Source organism: Pristis pectinata, chromosome 6 (genome assembly GCF_009764475.1).
Source record: "Pristis pectinata isolate sPriPec2 chromosome 6, sPriPec2.1.pri, whole genome shotgun sequence".
In the NCBI taxonomy this organism is placed as follows: domain Eukaryota; kingdom Metazoa; phylum Chordata; class Chondrichthyes; order Rhinopristiformes; family Pristidae; genus Pristis; species Pristis pectinata.
In genome coordinates, this window is record NC_067410.1 from 91861047 (window position 1) to 91881575 (window position 20529).

Genomic DNA, 20529 nt, shown 5'->3' on the forward strand with positions numbered 1-20529 from the left:
GTCAGGTGTAGGACCTTCAAATGCTATCTACCTCATGGCAAACAGAATTCACCGGACATCACAGGAAAGGGCTCTGGAGCAATGCATTCTGTTTACCAACATTCATGAATTAGCAGCTCAGCAGATAATGAGGACATAGTGAATAGAATTTGGAAAGCAAAATGAAATCAATTGGGTCAAGAACAATTAGGAATGGGAAATGCCTCAAACATAAGTTGGACACCTGCTTTGCCAGTAACAGTCAAAACCCAAGATTTTTGAAAAACTTTATTTATGGATTTCCAATATGGTATCTAGCAGATGGTATATGAGCAGATAAATATTCTCTGTAGCTTGCTTATTTTTTGTCCTGTATTGAAACCTTATTAGTTGATTATATAACATTGTGATTTTTAAAGTGCTATCTAAAATTTCTCTGGTAATATGTACAGCTTGGCACCTTAAAAAGCAGAGTGGATAGAACTGCAACTGATCTGGAAACTGTCAGAAGTCAAATAACAAATTTGAAACGGGAAAACTTAGAAAAGTCCAACAAGTAAGAGAATTACTCATTGTCATGATGTATTTATTTTTGCCATTATGAACATGGTGATTTTATTTTCTTTTAATTATTTGACATATTTCCATAGTTTAGGAAAAGTGTAATTGATGGGATGGGGGTTGGTTCTTGGATAAAATATTTTCTGTCTTTATACAAAGGTTTTAAGTTCTCCCAGCACAGAGGTGTTGGTTTCTGGGTTAACAGGAATGATTATTCTGGAGCTCTCCTTTTCTGCATCCAAGTTATCCAAAACCCTGCCAATTGTGTTCTTCCCCAGACAAGAGAATCATACACATGCCATCACTGATTTAATTTAGTTCATCATTTCCTGTACATTAAGTTCCAATTCCTTATACATTCCTTCATGGCCTTGATTCATCAGACCTCTCTTAATTCATATATTCTCTCTTAATCCATCGGTTCTTCTCAATCCAAATTTTGTCCTATTATTAATGAGAGCCTTTAGGCATATTGATACCATTCTCTGGAGCTCTTTTGCCAAAACGCTTCACCTCTATAACTGTTCCAGCATCTTCAAAAACATTCTTCATCCATGTCTGACTGTGCTTTCAATTTTCTTTGATTATTTCTCTTAATCGCCTTGTCCATTTTATATAATTTTGCTCCTCAAAACTTTACACTAAACGTGTTATATAAATGCAAGTATGTATTGATAGCCATTTAAATTTATATCCATAGTTGTTATTATTAGCTGAGCAGAAAAAATAGATAATGGTTGACTTTATAAAGGGGAAAATGAATAACAAAGCTAAAATCTCCATCAAAGTAGCTTCATTTGTTTGTACTAAATGGCCAGTGAAATATTATTTACTGAAATTACTCACTGCTCTATTTTTCTTCTACCTTGAAGATGATAAATGAAACTGCGCAACACAAAACATTACCATTCTTTTATTTCAATACTGAAATTTATGAGGATGTAATCCTCAAACACCAACAGTAATGAGAAAGTGACATCACTTCATACTCTCTTTTATATCTATGCACTGTGTATTTGTTGGGAATCAGCATTAAAGGTCACTCCTTTAACTAGATCTTTATACCATCCAAAATAGAAATCTACTCGGAACCCTGATAATTTCAGTGAACCTGAAGATCAAATACAACATCCTTCTAAATATATTTTGGTATGCTGAAAGTTGGAGAAGCTCATGGAGTCAATAAAGTGCAAGGGTAACCAGAGAGGACGGCTTTGGTTTTGTTGAAGTAACTTCCAAGTCATACTGTTAAAAGTCAAAAGGAGGATGGAAAGTATAACAAATGTTTTAGATTATTGTAACAGCTCAACTGCGTGGATGTACAGACAAGTAAAAGCCTTTGGATATAATGTAATGTCTAAGACTGATATAAATAGGAACACAATTGAGCAATACCTTGAACATGAAGTACATCTGGGTGACTTTGAGGAGAATGGAGTGGACATGGACTAAATCCAGGGTGACTTTGAGGAGGATGGAGTGGTTATTCATATAGAGATTAAGAAGATCTCATTTGTCACTTAAACTAATAAAATCCCTGTGGAAGGGCAGAAGGCAGCCTGTAAGGTCTCATAGAAGCAGTGGTCTTTCTGTTTTCATTATAATACCTTACCTTCCAGAATTTTGAGAAAATAAAATTGCATGAAGGGAAATTATTTGAGCCAATGGAAGGTTTGTATGATAAAACTGACAACTGCTAAAGATTATTATTTCTAAGTGAAGTGAAGAAAGCCATTAATTCTATAGATGTATTGCCTGCCTTATGAAACCAAAAAAGTACCTTATTAATGGTTTTACTGAAACAATATTGGGTGAGGATTTGATGTTGATTATGTAGATCACATTTTAATTTAACTTGCAGACTGATGAAAGCTAAAGAGGAAAGCAAAGCTCTTGAGGGCAAACTCAAAGCTGTGACTGAAACAGTGGTGAGTACTGAGGAACAAGTGGCTAGAATGGAGAAGGTACTGAAAAATGAAGAAAAAATAGTGAAGGTGAGTAAATTACGAGTAATTTTTAGTTAAATCATGACTTTTTAAGTATGGCCTTTCAACGTGTATTTTTACACTGTTTTTTTCTTACTTTTTGCTTGTATAATTACTGATTTAAATGAAAACTTGTAAGTCTCTATCACATTCCAAAGAAAGTACATGGTATAAAGCTGCCAGCAAATCAGATTGAACAATTGTAACCACATTATGCAAAGACTGAAAACAAGTTCATTTAGTTTTTTGGGTTGTTTTGACCTGGAGAAAGCATGAAGAGGCTATTGAGATAACATGGAGAGGAGCCAAGCAGCTGTGTAACTACAGAAACTTCCAAGAACAACACTTGCCATTTAATTGATTGCAGGACCTATACAGACCATTTTCCCATGAAAAATATATAGTGACTGTAACAAGAGAGACCTGAATATGAGAAAAGTAAATCAGAAGGAGTGATAGCAGGGGGAACTTGTTCAGAATTGGAAAGAATATTGTAGTTTTTATGAACCATCTGGAAGTTTTTGCTTTAAATGCGTCAATTGACTGAGTTGTTAGTTGTCATTCAACATGGTATGAAATATATAAATTTGCTAGAATCAGCATATCGTTAAAGTCTGACTATTTGTGTTAAATTGTCCTTGATGCGCTATTTGCATCGTGGAAGATTTTAGCATCCATGTCAAATAAAATTGCATAAAGTGACTCCATTGCATTCACAAGCTCAGAATTACTTGCGATGGTACTGTGGCATTCAAACAGAATGAATAAAACTGAATGGACCACCCACCATCAACTTAGGCACTGAATACAGACAAAGCAAAGTTATTCCCAGCCTAATCAACCATGCGAAGTCCTCCTCAAAAATATGGGTACTGGTATCTAACTTGGGAGAGCTATCCCACAGATGGTTCAAGCAACAGACTGACACCATCGTACTCACAGAATCATACTTTTTATACAGGATACTTGGCCACGTCCTGTCCCACCCACAAGACAGATCCAACATAGTTAGCAGCAGATTGGTTTTCAGGTGAGAGGGTGTAACCCTCAGAGTTCTCAGTGTTGATTCCAGCCCCTTTGAAATCTCAGGGTATCATGTCAGATCAGGGACAGAAACCTCCTTCTGGTTACCAACTACCATCCTCCCTCCTCACCAATGTACCTGTGGCATTTGCATTCCTCCCATGATAGCTTTGGTAGAAGTGACCATTGCACAGTACTTATGGAGGCAAAGTCCTGCCTTCACATTGAGTGTTCACATTCATTCTTTATTCACATTCACACCATAAATCATGTTGTGTGGCACTATAAAATGCAAAATGGCATAGTTTCAGAACAGATCTGGCAACTCAGAACTGGGCATTGATGACGTGGACCATCAGCAACAGTAGAAATGCCATTTGCTTTCCTGATCTGCACTTGCCTGCTAACATTTTGCAATTTGTGGACAAGAACACCTAAATCCCTGTCTACTCTGCTCTGCAATTTTTCCCCTCTCTAACCTCAGAAATATACACCACTACAATCTGTAACCACAGAAATGTACACCACTACAATCTTTAGTTTTCCAATGACATGAAACTAGCTGAGAGGGCATGTTGCAATGAGGATATTAGGACTCTGCAACTGGATAGAGATAAGATATCTTTTATTAGTCACATGTACATTGAAACGCATCTTTTTGCGTAGTGTGTTCTGGGACCAGCCCGCACAGTGGGTGAAAACTTGGCAATGGAGTTTAATGTGAGAAAGTGTGAGGTTATGTATTTAGGTAAGAGGTTTCTAAAGGCAGACTATTATCTAAATGGACGAAGATTGCACAGTGAAGTAGAAAGCGACCTAGATGTCCTTCAGTACGAATAGCAAAAAGTTAGTAGACAGGTTCAGATTAGGAAAGCAAATGGCATATTGGCCTTTATTGCAAGAGGGATGGCGTCTAGAAATAGAAATTATTGTTATAATTTTACAGGGTCCTAGTGAGGCCACACCTGGAGTATTGGGCACAGATTTGGTCGCCTTATTTAAGAAAGGATATAGAGTCAGAGCTATACAGCACAGAAACAGATCCTTTGACACAACTCCGTCCGTGCCAACCAAGTTGCTTAACTGAACTAGTCCCATTTGCCTGCATTTGCTTCCTGTCCCTCTAAACCTTTCCTATCCATGTACCTATCCAAATGTCATTGTGCCTGCCTCTACCATTTCCTCGGGCAGCTCCTTCCAAATACTCACCACCCTCTGTGTGGAAAAAGTTGCCCCTCATGTCCCTTTTAAATCTTTCCCCTAAAGTGTGCCGTGTGCCAGATGCCTTCTTCACCAGCCTGGTAAGTGTGTCACCGCTTTCAGTGTACTTGTACCCCTAGGTCTCTTTTGTTCTGCAGCACTCTCCAGAGTTCTGCTATTTACTGTCAAGTCCTGCCCTGCTCTTTAAGGGCCCTATTCTCTCCCTAGTCACTCTTGACCTTAAAATACTTGTAGAATCTCTTTGGATTACAAGGAGACCAAAGGACACCATAGATATACTGTTGAAAGTATCCTGAGAGGTTTTACCGTGGCCTGATACGGCAGTTCCAATGTATAAGAATGCAAGAGGCTGCACAGAGTAGTGGACACAGCTGGTCCATCATGGGCACAGCCCTCCCCACAAGAAGGCGGCATCTATCATCAAGGATCCCCACCAACCGGGTCATGCCATCTTCTCACTGCTACCGTCAGGCAAGAGGTACAGAGGCCTGAAGTCCCACACCACCAGGTTCGGGAACAGCTACTTTCCTACAAACGTCAGGTTTTTGAACCGACCTGCACAACCATAACCCTACCTCAGCAACAGAACACGACACACCACCTCTTGCACTACCATGGACTTGTCTGATTGTGTTTTTTTTGCACTAAGGTCTTGTTTTCGTGCAGTCTTTTTTTTGCTCTCTTCCCTGTCTTGTATAACTTATATTCTGTGTTCTCTGTATCTACATGTCTTTGATGCTGCTGCAAACAAGTTTTTCATTATACCTGCACCTCACTGTACTTGTGTATATAACAGTAAACTTGATTTATTTTATCTGCCAAAGCTATCTAATGTCCCCTTTTTGCCCTCCTAATGTACCTCTGAAGTGTACTCCTGTACCTCCTCAAGGGATTCATTTATCACTGCTGCTAATACTTGTCTTATGCCTCCTTTTTCTTCACCAGAGCCTCAATATCTCTTAACGTCCAGGGTTCCCTGATCCTGCTGGCCTTGTCCTTCGTTCTAACCAGAACATACTGTCCCTGAGCTCTCAATATACTGGAATTGGAAGCAGGAACAAAGAGATTCACTAGGCTAATTTTTGGGATTAGAGGGTTGTCCTATAACAAAGAAAGTAGATCTATATTCTTTAGAGTTTAGAAGAATGTGGGGTGATCTTATTAAAGCTTACAAGATCCTGAGGGGACGTGACAAGGCAGATGTTGAGTTGTTTCCACTAACTGGAGAATTTCGAATGAGAGGACATGATTATAGGAATGGGGGACGGTCATTTAAAACTAAGGAACATCTCACAGAGGCTGGTGAATCTCTGAAATTCTCCACCCCAAAGGGTTGTGGAGGATGGATCATCAGTACTTAAGGAGGAATTAGCCCTAAATCCCCCAATCTTTCAAAACATTCAAAACTGACATAGAAGAGGGGATGAGGCCTGGAGTGAATCAGCCAAGATCACATTGAATAGAAAGGCAGGTTTGAACAGCTGAGTGGCCTACTCCTACTCCTATGTTCTTATGGTTCAGCATATTCCTCAGTCTGCCATTACTATCAAACCAGGGGATCAGTCCCAAGTCAATGAGGAGTGTAGAAGGGCATACGAAGAGCATCATTAGCCATATCTAAAAATAATGAGGTGCTGGCCTACTGAAGCAGCAATTCTGGACAAGCATGCTTAACAGCAAAAACAACACACAATAAACAGAGAAAAGCAATCTCATAACCAATGGATCAAATTATAGCTCTGCACACACACTTGGATGATGGTGGAAAATTAAGCAGCTAACAGGACAAGGAGGCTAACATTACAAGAGAAGGCAATATACCAGAAGTAATACTTTGGAAGCAACTGTTTTCTTTAGCCAAGCTGTTTCAATACAGTTACACCCTTGGCATATGTCCGTTAATGTGGAAAATTGTCCAGGTATGTCCTATTCACAAAAAGGACAAATCCAATTTGGCTAATTACCACCCAGGAGGGAAGACCAATGCTCATTTTAATGTTAATTGGGGAAGCCACATGAAGATTTATATACAGAAATAAACTTCAAATTGAGTTGAACAATAACAAGAATTTTTTGACTGAGGAGTGAGAAAGAAAGCAAAGAAGAGATTCATAGACAAATGAAAGATTCATACTGTCTTAACTAGCACTGAATGTGGCAAGTTTATAATTGTCATCCATCTAATTACAGGGGCTCCCCGGGTTATGAATTACCTTTCTTACGGAAATCTGATTTTACACAAATTGTCCCATACATTTTTAAAACATTATTCAAGATAGTAATAATAATAAAATCTTTTGTGGTGTTCATTAATGACTAGTATATATTCCTTTAGCTTAATTATTGTTAGTGTTAGGGTGAATATTTGATGAAATGAAAGAATTCTAGTAAGTGCATGTAGAGTGATACTATATGGGGTAGCTATAGAAAACGGGCATTTCTAGTTTACAGAGAAATCTGTTTTCGGATAGTTAATCAGATTGGAACCCCTTACATAATCCGGGGATTGTATGCTGATTTTGTTTTGTGATCCATGGGGGCAATTATTCTAAACAAATGACTCAAAGGCCATATCTGATTAGTGTAAATTTCAGAATTTTTCCAACTATTTTATGCAGTAGAAGTCCAATAAGATAGAGTTGTTTGGAAATCTTAATGGTTTAACAACTGACTCGCGCATTAGTTTAGAGTGAGCTAAGCTTTGGAGTGCAGCTGGGACTGGATATGTGGCTGGAGCTGTGCTAGAGGGCAAAATAGCTGGAACACAAGTCATATGATAAGATTTTTCAGTGAATCCATTGAGTTCAAAGGGAGTGGTGATAGAATCCAGCAAGTTTCAGTTTGTATGTTTGAGCTTGTCAAAAGAAAATTGAATGCTTGGAGCTGGGGACTGGAGTGATTGTATGTTTCTTTGACAAGCTCGGACATACAAACTGAAACTCACTGGGTTCTATTACCCACTCCCTTTAAACTCAAAGGATTCACTGAAAAAACTTATATCACTGTGTAACATGAAAAGAAAGTGACATAAAAGTGTGTCGGGTATTAATCAGAGTAACATTCCACAGTTTGGGAAAAACTGCTAATCTGGGATTACCAAATCCCAAAGAGTGCCAGATTATCGGAGTTTTAGTGAATTTAGTTCATGCAAAGAGTCATTCCACAATGTCAAAGTATGTTCTTTTTTTTAAATCTATGAATCTTTAATTAATAGGAACTGGATGACCAGATGAAGTATCTAGAAGACAGGAAGTTTAGGAAGACTGAGGAGCTTTATTCTCTTAACGAGGAAGTCAAAACAACTACAAACCAAATATCAGGAAACAAGGCAACACTCCGCAATCTCAACAGCCGAATTGACAAACTTGACCATGAAAGTATCAAACAGCAGGAAGTAATCTATAGCCAGGTAACCACAGGTATATTGTTATCCATATTGCTTTGCTGTATAGTGTTACAGTTAACAAGTTTTTCTAGATGTTTCAGGTGTTGTCATGTAATGATAAATAGGTTTAAATATTTTTTGTATTAAATATTAAAAAGGACTCTGTTACATTACATTTGACAAGCAAAGGCAGTAGAGCTCGTGGGTCAATGGAATACTTATGCAAATTATAATATACTTTTAAAAGTCATTGATGGGGTAGTTTTATCTCTAGTACACAATGGCTGGACAAGGATGTTACAATCTGAGAATAATCTGCCATTATTGTTTCCACTAAATGTCTGTTTGGATAAAAAATATAAAAGTTGTCTGAAAATTCAATGTTCTGGCAGCAAAGCGTTAGTGTAAAAATTTTGCACAGCGTGATCTACTTGTATTTGCAATTTTCAAATGTTTGATTGGTAATTTTGCTTGGTTAAGTTTGTGGACATGACAATGAAGTTAATAGAAATCAAAAATAGATGTTCTTGTTAGATCATCCATCTCTCATCCATTAACAATAAATGGTGAATTCTAGCATGGCTAATTACAGAGCAGCATCCCCTTTACTCCGGTTGAGCCTGTGCAAAGCCCCAATATTAGAAGAGAACTCCCACTGGACCATTGAGATATTTTTTCCCATTTCCCATGTCGATGATGCTGTTGAGTAAAATTCACCAGTGAAGACAAATGGCTAACCGTTTTGTATTCTGGTTCTCTATCCATTTGATACTGGATCAACTTTGCCCAAATTCATTTTTGTATCACCATTAATGTAAACAGAGAAGTTTTTGTTTCAATCTCTGGCCTGAGTGCAAACACAGACTTTAACATTGAAGGGCCACTGTAAAAATCCACAATACCAAACAGTTCTTCAGTGTTTATTTTTCAGATCTTAATGTTTTCTTTGTCCTAACCATGGCTAACTTGGATGCTCTTGAGGATCCATGTTTGGCTCTCCATACCTTGAGAAAACTTCTATTGGCCATAATATTTACATAGATTTTTGTAATATGTCCAATATTAGAAATGATTTTTTTGACAAATGTATTTATTGTGTGATTCCATAACATTTTTGATATCTTCAAAAAGTTGACCTTTACCAGCATTTGAGCTCACCTTGGACTTTAACCTCCAAAAAAAACCTTATTAAACAATAAATGATGAGATGAATAAGCAACAATGATGTCTTTCATAACATTTATAGTAGATATTGGCACAGATTTTTCTTGTAAATATTGGCACTTCCACACACGACTGCCAGCATTCATCAGCATAAATGCAGATAAATTTTGGGACTCCTGCATGAGCATGCAAGTAACAGACTTACTGGGCAAGCTCTGCTGCCTATTTCCCAAAGGGCTCAGTAGCAGAGCTGGATCTTGCACAGATTCAGGAGAATTTATGCTGACACAGAATCAGCATAAATTGTATGGTTTGTTTAATGTCTTTAATTAATTGTTTCAATTGATTTTGGCTTATTTCTTATTTAAATCACAGAGAAAATTCCTTCAAAACTTTTCAATCATTTATTTAATTTAGTAGTTTGTAAAGGTTTCTGAATTGTAGGGTCATTGGAAGACCTGCACAACTGGGGTACCCTGGGGGGACATGGCTTTGTTGGTTGTCAAAAGGGTTTTGTAAAAGTATTTAAAGTTTATCACTGTTCAGAATAATTAGAACAGAACCCATTGTTCTTGTCTTTATTCATTTTTTGGGACATGGTTGTTGTGAGTATGGCCAGAATTCATTGCTCTTCACTAACTGTCTTTGAGAACTTTATGGTAAAACACCTAGAATCACTGTAGCCCTTCTGGTAAAGGTACTCACATAATTCTTCTGAGTAGGGAGTTCCAGGATTTACACTTGACACAATGAAGGAAAAGTTATTTATTTCGTCGTCAGATAATGTGTGACTTGGAAGGTAACATGCAGGTAGTATTCTCATGTGCCTGCTACACTAGTCCTATGTATAGAAGGTACAGGTTAAAAAGGTTCTGTTGGAGTAGCATAGGCAAGTATAGGGCATTTTATAAATGAGACAGCCATGGTACAGGGAATGAATGTTTGGAGTGCAACCAGAAGTGTGACACCAAAGTCCTGAAAGATTAAATTTATAAAAAGTCCATCTGAAACTTGCATAAGCAGTGACTAAAGCTGAAGACTGGATTTTAGTCAGTCAATGTACACATTTGCACAGGTACAATGAAAAGCTTACTTGCAGCAGCATTACAGGCACATAGCATCAGATACAACAACATTCACAAGAAAACCATAAATAGAACATAAATTATACACAATTTTGAGAAGAAAGAACACAGAACAAAAAAAATCAGTCCATTGTAGTGCAAAATGGTCATGGTGTTGCTGTACTGAGGTAGTGATTAGGGTTGTGCAGATTAGGGTTGGTTCACAAACTGAAGGGAAGTAACTGTTTTTGAACCTGGTGGTGTGGGACTTCAGGCTTCTGTACCTCCTACCTGATGGTAGCTGCAAGACGATGGCATGGCCCAGATGATGTGGATTTTTGATGACGGATGTTGCAGCTATTTTTAAACTGGAAAATACTAATTGAATTAAAGGGATGGATATCAAAAGAAACTAGAATAAAATGTTTACTTTCTGTCATACCTGCTTTGCTACACACTTCACCTGAGCTGAAGTTGTTCAAAAGCAACAAAGCTGCAACATCATTTTCACTGCCAGTTTGAGAGATAATATTTGCATAAAGGAACCAGTGATTTAGAAATTGTCTTTAACCTCAAAGATCAAGGTTAAAATCCAGATTTATAGATGTTGTGAATGTATACTTCCCGTTTTTATATCAGAGCATATCTTGCTTGTAATCAACACCTTACTTGCTTATATCAAAAATAGAAAATTACTCCTCAATATTATTTTCCATTTCATCATCTTGTACACAAGTTTACTTAAAAATGCATTTATTTCTATCATCAGTTGAAAGGCAGGTAACACCAGTGAATCATTGTATACTTGATGAAAAATAGACCATTTTGCAATTAATTCAAAGGCTGCTTTTACATTTTAGGAATATTAATACTGTACAACAGAAAATTCAAGGCAGACTTTTATCTTTTTGCATTTGCATTGAATGTATTGACCACCACTCTAATTTCACAGTGTTTGATACCAGAGACTAGAACACATTTTTAAGATACAAGTACAGTAGGTGGCAAGTACTTTTGCACACATTTAGCACCAACAAATGAAAAGCAATTTCTTTTCTGTGGTAGAACAAAAATACATTAAGCTTGACTGGCTTGATGGAATATATATTTTCTGTTGATAGGATTTTCAGATCCAGCAGCTGGAGCGAAGGCTGGCCAAGTTAGAAGGAAATGTGAGCAATAATGAAAAAGAGATTTTGGGCGATAAGGTGGAAGAACTCTCAAAGACTTTAGAAGAGAAGAAGAGCACAGTGAACCTATTAAACTTACAACTTAAGAAACTCCAGGTAATTAATCTGCATGTACAGTATAACTCATTTTACAAATCTTGACAAATTTCCTTTCATTGACTGAGTATTTTGATCTTGTTCCTCTTTTCAGAATATCTCTAATTTCACATAATGTTGTTTTAAATCAATTGCACAATTGTTTGTTTCATCAGAATATTAAGTGATTTGCCAAAAATGGCTAAGTAGCACTATCCAATAAAGTATAGATTTATAAAAGTGTGAAATGTTGGCTTTGTTGAATATATTATCAACGATATTTGAATGTTTAATTAAAAAAAAGTGAAAACAACTGCAAACTGCATCATTCTGAACACAGACCTGAAAGAGTTACTGAATGAACGCATGAAATTGAAAGTACTGAAACTAGTAAAACACCCATAGTTAAAGAATATGTTAGATGTGGCTCAATTATCCACAAAGCTTATAAAGCTCTTGCCTATGAATAACAAATGTTCTAGCTTCAAGCCTCACTCTACAAATTTAAACACAAAAGTCGAGACAGATTCTGCAGTGTAGTATTGAGGGGTAACAATATTATTGGTGTTACTACCTGTATGATCTGGATGAAGGACTACCTGGTATGATCTGGATGAAGAAATTGATGGTATTGTGGCCAAGTTTGCAGACAATACAGAGATAGGTGGAGGGACAGCTAGCGTTACAGAGGCAGGGAGCCTGCAGAAAGACTTGCACAAGTTGGGAGAATCGGCAAAGAAGTAGATGGAATACAGTGTAGGGAAGTGTGGGGTTATGCACTTTACTCAAAAGAAAATAAGAAGTTGACTATTTTATAAATAGGGAGAGAATTCAGAAATCAGAGGTGCAAAGGGACTTGGGAGTCCTAGTTCAGGATTCCCTCAAGGTCAGCATGGGGGTTGAGTCAGTAGTAAATCACCGAATCTAGTATCCGTAAGAATGACCACAAGGTTGTTGGATAGTTATAAACCTTAGCAGTTTTTCTTCCCAAAAGGAAAACCAGTTATGTGGCTTAAATATGACTCCAATTTAACATATGACTAATAAATGTCACCCTTTTAAGAGAGATGAGACAAAACTTTTCTCCTAAACGTCATGTGTCTTTGGAACTCTTCATTGAAGGACCAACTGAGGCAGAGTCTCTGATTATTTTTAAGACCACAGTAAATAGATTCTTGACAAGCAAAGGGATGAAAGGTTATGGTGTAATGTGGAACGCAGAGTTGATGATACAGTCAGATCAGTCATGAACTGATGGAATGGCTTGAGGGCAGGGCAGGCTTGAGGGGCAGAATGGCTTGCTCTAATTAGTTTCTTTGTATAACTGTCTTATGAAGTGGCATAGCAAATCACTTTGTTGTATCAAACCAGTCAGATTTGTAATGGTTCAAAAAGGAGCTTCATCACCACCTTTTCAGAGCAACAGGGGTATAAGGCCTGCCATGCCTATGGCTCCTACATCCCAAATTACTTTTTAAAAAAAGGATGGATTTCACAGTATTTTAGGACCCCCAATAAACCAGTAAAAAAGCATGACAAGAAGGGGTTACCCTTCACTATTATGAAAATAGAAAACTAAAAGTAAAATGTTACTTTGAGAATACTTTGCACAGACACATGGAACATAGAACAATACAGCACAGTGCAGGCCCTTCGGCCCACGCTGTTGTACCAACATTTTATCCCACTCTAAGATCTATCTAACTCTTCCCCCCCACCCCCCCACATAGCCCTCCATTTTTCTATCATCCACGTGGCTATCTAAGAGTCTCTTAAACGTCCCTAATGCATCTGCCTCCACCACCTCTGCCAGCAGTATGTTCCACGCACCCACCACTCTCTGTGTAAAGAAAAAAACTTACTTCTGACATCCCCCCCATACCTTCCTCCAGTCACCTTAAAGTTATGCCCCCTCGTGTTAGCCATTTTCACCCTGGGAAAAAGTCTCTGACTGTCCACTTGATCTATGCCTTTTTATCATCTTGTACACCTCTACTAAGTTACTTGTCATCCTCCTTCTCTCCAAAGAGAAAAGCCCTAGCTCACGCAACCTCTCCTCATAAGATATGCTCTCCAATCTAGGCGGCATCCTGGTAAATCTCCTCCGCACCCTCTATAAAGCTTCCACATCCTTCCTATGATGAGGCAGCCAGAACTGAACACAATACTCCAAGTGTGGTCTAACATTTCCCTTGCATCAGTATTTTTAACTCATTTTTTAATCATCATCCCACAATCTCAAACAATTCATTGAGTAAAGGCCATCTTCATGAATGTCTCAACACCAACTTTTTGGACATATATTTATTTTCACAATTTCCCATAAATTGAACTTCATAAATTTGAGTGTGAATAGTATAGATCAGTACTCAATGCTCAGCATACACATGGTGGGCTGAAGGGCTTGTTTCTGTACTGTATACACTATATTGGATGGTAGGCAAACAGAAGCTGAGCCTTTCTTTTCACTTGCTGATGTTAAGTATGGTACACTAATCTCTGAATAAAATTCCCTGCTGAATTAAAAGCAAGAAAAGAGGAAATAATGACAAATACCAAATCTAGTGCCATCCTGTAGCTGGATGCGCCATTAGTAGAGGCCCAGAAACAGTAATGAAGGCAAGGCCCAATCCCAAAGCCTTTCCCTCTTTAAACAACAATATTTTAACAATTGTTATCACTGCCAAATTACTCTCATCATCATTCCTCTGTGCATAACAGAATTTCTCAATGTGCCTCTTGCAAATATAATTTTATAAATAAAAAGTGAAGTAAAGCTTTCTTCTGAGTTGCTTTGTCTGGCAAACAAATTGTAGATTCACTGACTCTTAAATTTAAATGGTTGCTTTGTATTTAATTGTCAGCAAGTTATTTCTAAATTTATTATTTTCCGATTTTTATAACAGAGGTATTTCATGCAGTATAATACATACCAAATGTTTAACAGAGGTATTTCATGCAGTATAATACATACCAAATGTTTAACAATTTCATTTGGTGCACTGAAAATTAAAATGATGCAGTCTGTGCAAATAATCTTTTAAACTGTGTGGGTTTTGTGAGAAGCAGGTCATAGAACAACCTACCATTTGCTTCCCTTACTGCAGAATGATATTCAGCATTTGAGGAGATATCTGGACAAGTGCGGAGAGGAGAAAATTGATCTGACTAGTAAAATAGAAGAAGTCCATCTTCACATTGATAATGGAGAAAAAGAATTAAAAAAGAACAAACTTGCTGAACAAGTAAGAGAAGAATAACTGAAAATATCAATTTACATAATGTTACTGGCTCAGATAAATAACTCTATGAACTCTGAATTCAAACAAACAGTATTCATTTGTAGATGGAGCACAAGGAGAGGTACAAGATTCTTATCATGCAGGGACCATGATAGTCCTTACAAGCAAAAAAGCAATTCACTTACTTCATAGAACACTTTCAATGAGACTGCACAGGCAATTCAGAGTTCCCTGTTGGCTGCCACTTTAATTCTCCTTCCAACTCCCACTCTGACCTACATCACTGTTAATACGAGGCTCCCGGTGTAAGGTTGAGAAACACCATCTCATGTACAGTTTCAGGTAGTTTGCTTTTTGTCAGTTTCAGGACTAGCCATGTCTGCTGTAAATCATTCATGTGATTTACAGCAGACATGAGACATTCTGTCTCAGTTTTTTGCTCTCTCTTAGCAGAGCATGACCTGTTGGACATGTGCTAGGCTCTGCATTTTGCAACTTTGTATTATTTTCTAACTGCCCTAATCTCATAGATTTTATTAATTTCCTCTCACTTTGATTCGTCCAACAAAAAAAAACTTTACAACATATTCCCTAGGCTTCCCTGACTTCACCCTATCAGAGATGATTTATAGTTGCCTAGGACCAATTTGAGCCAAATTTAAAGGCATTGGGAATAAAGTAAAAAGAAACCCAAACCTGACATGTTTTGCTGACATTAGAGAAACATATATTTAGCCAAAGTGATTGAAATTTCAGTTAATTTGTGGAAATATGTAGCTTTCATAAATGCAGCCTAATTTGGAGCCCAACACAATGCACCAGTAATAATGGTTCTTTCATTCCTGTCAAGCGACTAAAGAGTCACTTAACCATTAAAACTGTCAAAAATTATGGTAATGCTGTGCATCTATTGGAGAAAGTGCCTAAATGCCAAGAGGAAAAGATTGTTTTGACATCATATACTGATATGCACAGCAATTTGAGGAGAAATCTGCACAGGGCTACAATGGAGGAGTGACACATGTTTTATGGGAGAGTACAGCTACCATCATGCAAAGTAAAAACAAATTAGCAATGTGAGGCCTGAGGCCTTGCTCTTGGACAGAAATCCAGAATAATTTATGGAAATTTTAAAATGACCACATCGGTGGATGAAAGGAAGTTGCAGTTGTAAAAATTATACACAATAAATGTTATTCTAATAGTGAAAAATGTAATGAATTATAAAACAAGTTATCAGCTATAACAACAACTAACATTGGAATTACTTCATATGTGCTATTATATCTCAAATATTCTTTTGACATGGCATCTTCAGTATGCCTTTTTAAACAAACCTACATCACTCACAATCAGCTTAATATCCAGGTACAAATTAACATGTGGGTAAAATGGGGCTCCAGTCAACTCCCTTGTTATGTGAATTACATGCCTTCCAGAATACTGCAGATTAACACTTGGACCAGAAACCAATCACCTTTATTTCTAGTCAGAAAACAGTACACATACTAATGGTCATAATAGATTCTGCTCTTTTTAACTTCACTTTAGTCCCTTCCTTACTGTGAAGTAGACAATAAACTCTGTTAGCAAACAAACTGCTGGAGGAACTCAATGGGTCAGGCAGCATCTGTGGAGGGAAACAGACAGTCAACGTTTTGGGTCAAGACCCTTCACCTGGAGTGAAAGATAGAGGGGAGTTGGCCAGTATAAAGAGGTGAGGGGGAAGGATGGAGCAAGAGCTGGCAAGCAATAGGTGGATCCAGGTGAGGAGGGGTGAAAGGCAGCTGGAGGAGGGAAAAGTGGAAATAGTGACATAGGCAGGGATGTAATAGGTGGAGGTAACAAAGGGCTGCAGATAATGGAATCTGATCATCCAAAGGAAAGAGAGGATAAGAAATCAGGGGGAGGAATCCAATTGGATTGAGGAGGCTAAAGATAGAAGTGGTAAGATATGAGAGGGGAAACTTCCAAGCCAAAACAAAAAAGGCAATGCTGGTGGTAGAAGATACTGGCATATTGTTGAACTTGGAAGATGGGATATAGGGAGGTGAAGGTGAATCTTTCTTGCGGGTAGATCATTTATGGTCCAAGAAGGGAAGATCAGAAAGGAATAGTGAAATATTGGAAGGAAAGGTTACTCAGAAGCAAGTGGGGAGGAAAAGGAATTGGGCAATTATTGTCAACCTGAAAGTTGAAGTTTGCTGTCCTTGCTGCTTGAAATGAAGAAGAAATATTTTTTGTTGAAATACGAATAAAATGATAAACAACAGGACTAGAGCAGCTCTAAAAAATAAAGTTAATGCTGAAGAGAATATGTATATGGCACCATTGTGGTTCCATGATTTGAAAAGGATGTCAAGTTTCTCATAATCAGTTTCAGCAGCACATATGATGAAGAATAAATTTCTACCCAATTATTTCAGAAGATTGCCCCAAATGCAATCTAGAAATACATTTTCCTGGCTACAACTATTTTGCATTTCTCAATCTATGGTAAAATTGAAGCCAGTAACTAAGTTAGTAGATAGATTAAAAAAATGATTAGAATGTTGTTCTTTCTATCGAGAGGATCAGATTAAAAAGGGAAGGACATTGTGCCTCTATTGCATAAAACCATTGTTCATAGCATGGTGTATAGGTTTGAGCACCATACCTCGGGAAGAATGTTTTGGCCTTGAAGCAGTGCAATACAAATTCACCAGAATTGCACTCATTTTTGAAATGGTTAAATTATGAAGAAGACATGGTGCATAAAATTGAGTTGTATCCTTTTGAGTATAGAAAATTGAAGGGTGATGTGTTTAAATGTTTAGAAATATTGAATATTGTAGATCAAAAAAACTGCTGGTGGTGGGGGAAATCAAGAAAGAGAACATCTAATCTTTAAGTCAGGCCCAGGCCATTAAAGGTGCAAATTAGGAAGCACGAGTTCATACAAATGGTAATAGAAATCTGGAGTTCTCTTCCCCAAATGGATGAATGCTGGAATAGTTGAAGCTCAAGACAGGCAAATAAAAGTTTTCCCCATACACACCATTATGGCTTTCTAAGCATCTGTGCACAAATATCCATTTAATGGAAGTTTAACTAAAACTATCCTCATAGATCCTTCTTCATTTACCCAACTCTTCATCCCCTCCTAAATCCTTATGCATTGGTGGCAGCTTGTGTAAGTTATTGTTTTTTTGTTAATGGTCAAAAACAAATAACTGTACAAGTATTTGTTTCTCATACTGAGAGAAAACAAATACACTTATTTAGAACTAATTATACACTTGTGAAGGATTAACAATGGAATGGTGTTTACATTAGTGCTGACATGTCTACTCATCCTTTAGGATTTAATGATTGAAGATAACCTTCTAAAGTTAGAAGTTAAGCGCCTACGGGACATGCTCCATAGTAAAGCTGATGACGTGTTGTCTCTGGAGAAACGAAAGTTGCAGCTTGAGACAGCAATGAAAGAAAGAACTGAAGAAATCAAAATTCACATGGATATATTGCAAATGCAAATCAAGCACATTGAGCAGGAACACCAAGGTATTAGGTATGTCAATTCTTGAACTGACTGATATGCCTGCAATTTTCTTTGTGAATCACAAGTGCAAATTCTTAGTATGACTTAGGCAGAGGTAAAGGTTGATAAGCAAGGGGTAAACAGGAACAACACATACAAAATGCTGGAGGAGCTCAGCAGGTCAGGCAGCATCTGGAGGGAAATAAACAATCGACAGTTCGGGTCCAGACCCTTCAATACAGAGTCAAGCTTACAGTCAGATCAGCCACGACATTATGAAATGGCAGAGCAGGCTTGAGGGGCTGAATGGTCTACTCCTTCTTCTAACTGATACAATCGTATGACTTACTAATTGAGTTGCACCGTAGTGCATGTGCCACATGCTAATGTTGGAAATATGCAGAATAAGAAACTGATTACATCAATCCTTGTGGAAGTTTAATTTGATGCCAGTCCTGCAAATTGGGCACAATGGTCCAACTGGCACCATAGATGAGCCACAGATGGGAAGTTTACTATCCAGAGCAGGACATTCCCACCAACAGCTCCAATCCCTGCTCCCACCATCATTTAGTAAAGTGATTATCAGCTGTTTTCACGTTTGTTTTAGTGTTCCAGAGTAAGTTGACTACCATCAACATGAAAATTAAAAGAACTTCAGATGCTGAAACTCTGAAATGAAAACAGCAAGTGCTGGAAACACTCAGCAGGTCATGCAGCATCTGTGAAAATAACTGGTCAAGGGGTTTCAACTTGAAACATTAACTGTTTCTCTTCTTACAGATGCTGCCAGACCTGCTTAGTGTTTCCAGCATTTTCTCTTTTTATAACTATTACATGATTTTGAGCATTCCTGCCAAAAGGGGCTTTGAGCAAGTCACATTAGTCCAGCAATCTGCCATGAGTTGATTACATGGACTGCTAATGGAGGTTTGCATTATTGTTAATACACTAACCTAGGTGTGGAGCAGAGTTCTTGGGAACACATGACTGCTGTGCTCTTTAAGGGTGACAGCATTTATTCTCCCACCCAGCCCTTGCTATTGCCTGTAAGGTAACTACTACCACTCATGGCAGGACAGTCATTTCCATTAGGCCCAGAACCGTTTGAGGTCATCTTGTAAGGCTTTGTGTAAATATTTCACAGAATGTCAGCAATTTCCCCCCCAGCCAGGTGTTTACCACTGGGAGAGCACAATGTAGGATCACAACTAGAATCATGTGGAAGACGAAAAATTGATGGTCTATTGATTAATGACAGTTAACATGCACAATTAACATGTTAATTTTCATTTTTGCCATTGCAGATCAACAAAAAAGAAGTCCACTTTTCAGTTCAGCACTGAGCTGCCCATGCTCACCTCTGACTTATGTGATATCCACACACTTAGCTTGGAGACACAAGAGACTACAGATTTGGAAACAAGAAACAAACTGTTGGAGGAACTCAGTGGGTCGAGCAGCATCTGTGAAGGGAAAGGAATTGTCGATGTTTTGTCTTGACCTGAAACATCGATTCCTTTCCCTCCACAGATGCTGTTCAACCCACTGAGTTCCGCCAGCAGCTTGTTTTTTCTCCACACACTTAGCTTGTTTGGGTACCTTGGTGAAAGCTTCTTTCCCAACAGTGTCCTGTACACTCAGCTACAATGTCCTTTGCAGATATATGCTTTGCAGATATACATAATTTTCTGTTAAACAATCATGTTGTCATTAGCTATAAAACGCATTAATACAAATTAATGGGCTGGGGAGACAGTACTTTCTGGACTTCCATTCCTGCTCATTAAAGTGCAGAAGTTGGCAGATATGTGTATATTTGAACTCCCACTCAGCCATTGTCAAGCCCATCTGAGGGGCTGGATTCATTTTGTAGCTGGCCCCTCAGCTTTACAAGGGCCACAACTGTCACATTTTGGACAACCCCATGTATTTGAATGGAAGGGGGGAGGGTGGGGTTGTTTATTTTTCTTCATTTTAATGTATAATTTTGTTTTTAGTTAAGTAGTTTAGAGTGGTTATAAATAATGTTTTTAAAAATTTTAATTATTTTTTCAACTGTTTCCAAATCTTAATGATCATCAAACACTGTCAGAAACAGTGAAAGATCTTCTGACAGC

The 20529-nt window shown here is 37.8% G+C and overlaps 1 protein-coding gene across 3 annotated transcripts in view; it reads left to right on the plus strand.

Moving 5' to 3' along the window:
• The window catches only part of LOC127571195 (coiled-coil domain-containing protein 39-like), a 101056-nt gene that overhangs the window by 53029 nt on the left and 27498 nt on the right, over window positions 1–20529 (plus strand). For all 3 annotated transcript variants that reach the window (XM_052017340.1, XM_052017338.1, XM_052017339.1), the window contains 6 exons: window positions 432–535; window positions 2402–2534; window positions 7984–8178; window positions 11504–11668; window positions 14755–14892; window positions 18231–18439. In XM_052017340.1, the coding sequence (XP_051873300.1) occupies window positions 432–535; window positions 2402–2534; window positions 7984–8178; window positions 11504–11668; window positions 14755–14892; window positions 18231–18439 (944 nt within the window). The remainder of the gene's footprint in view (window positions 1–431; window positions 536–2401; window positions 2535–7983; window positions 8179–11503; window positions 11669–14754; window positions 14893–18230; window positions 18440–20529) is intronic.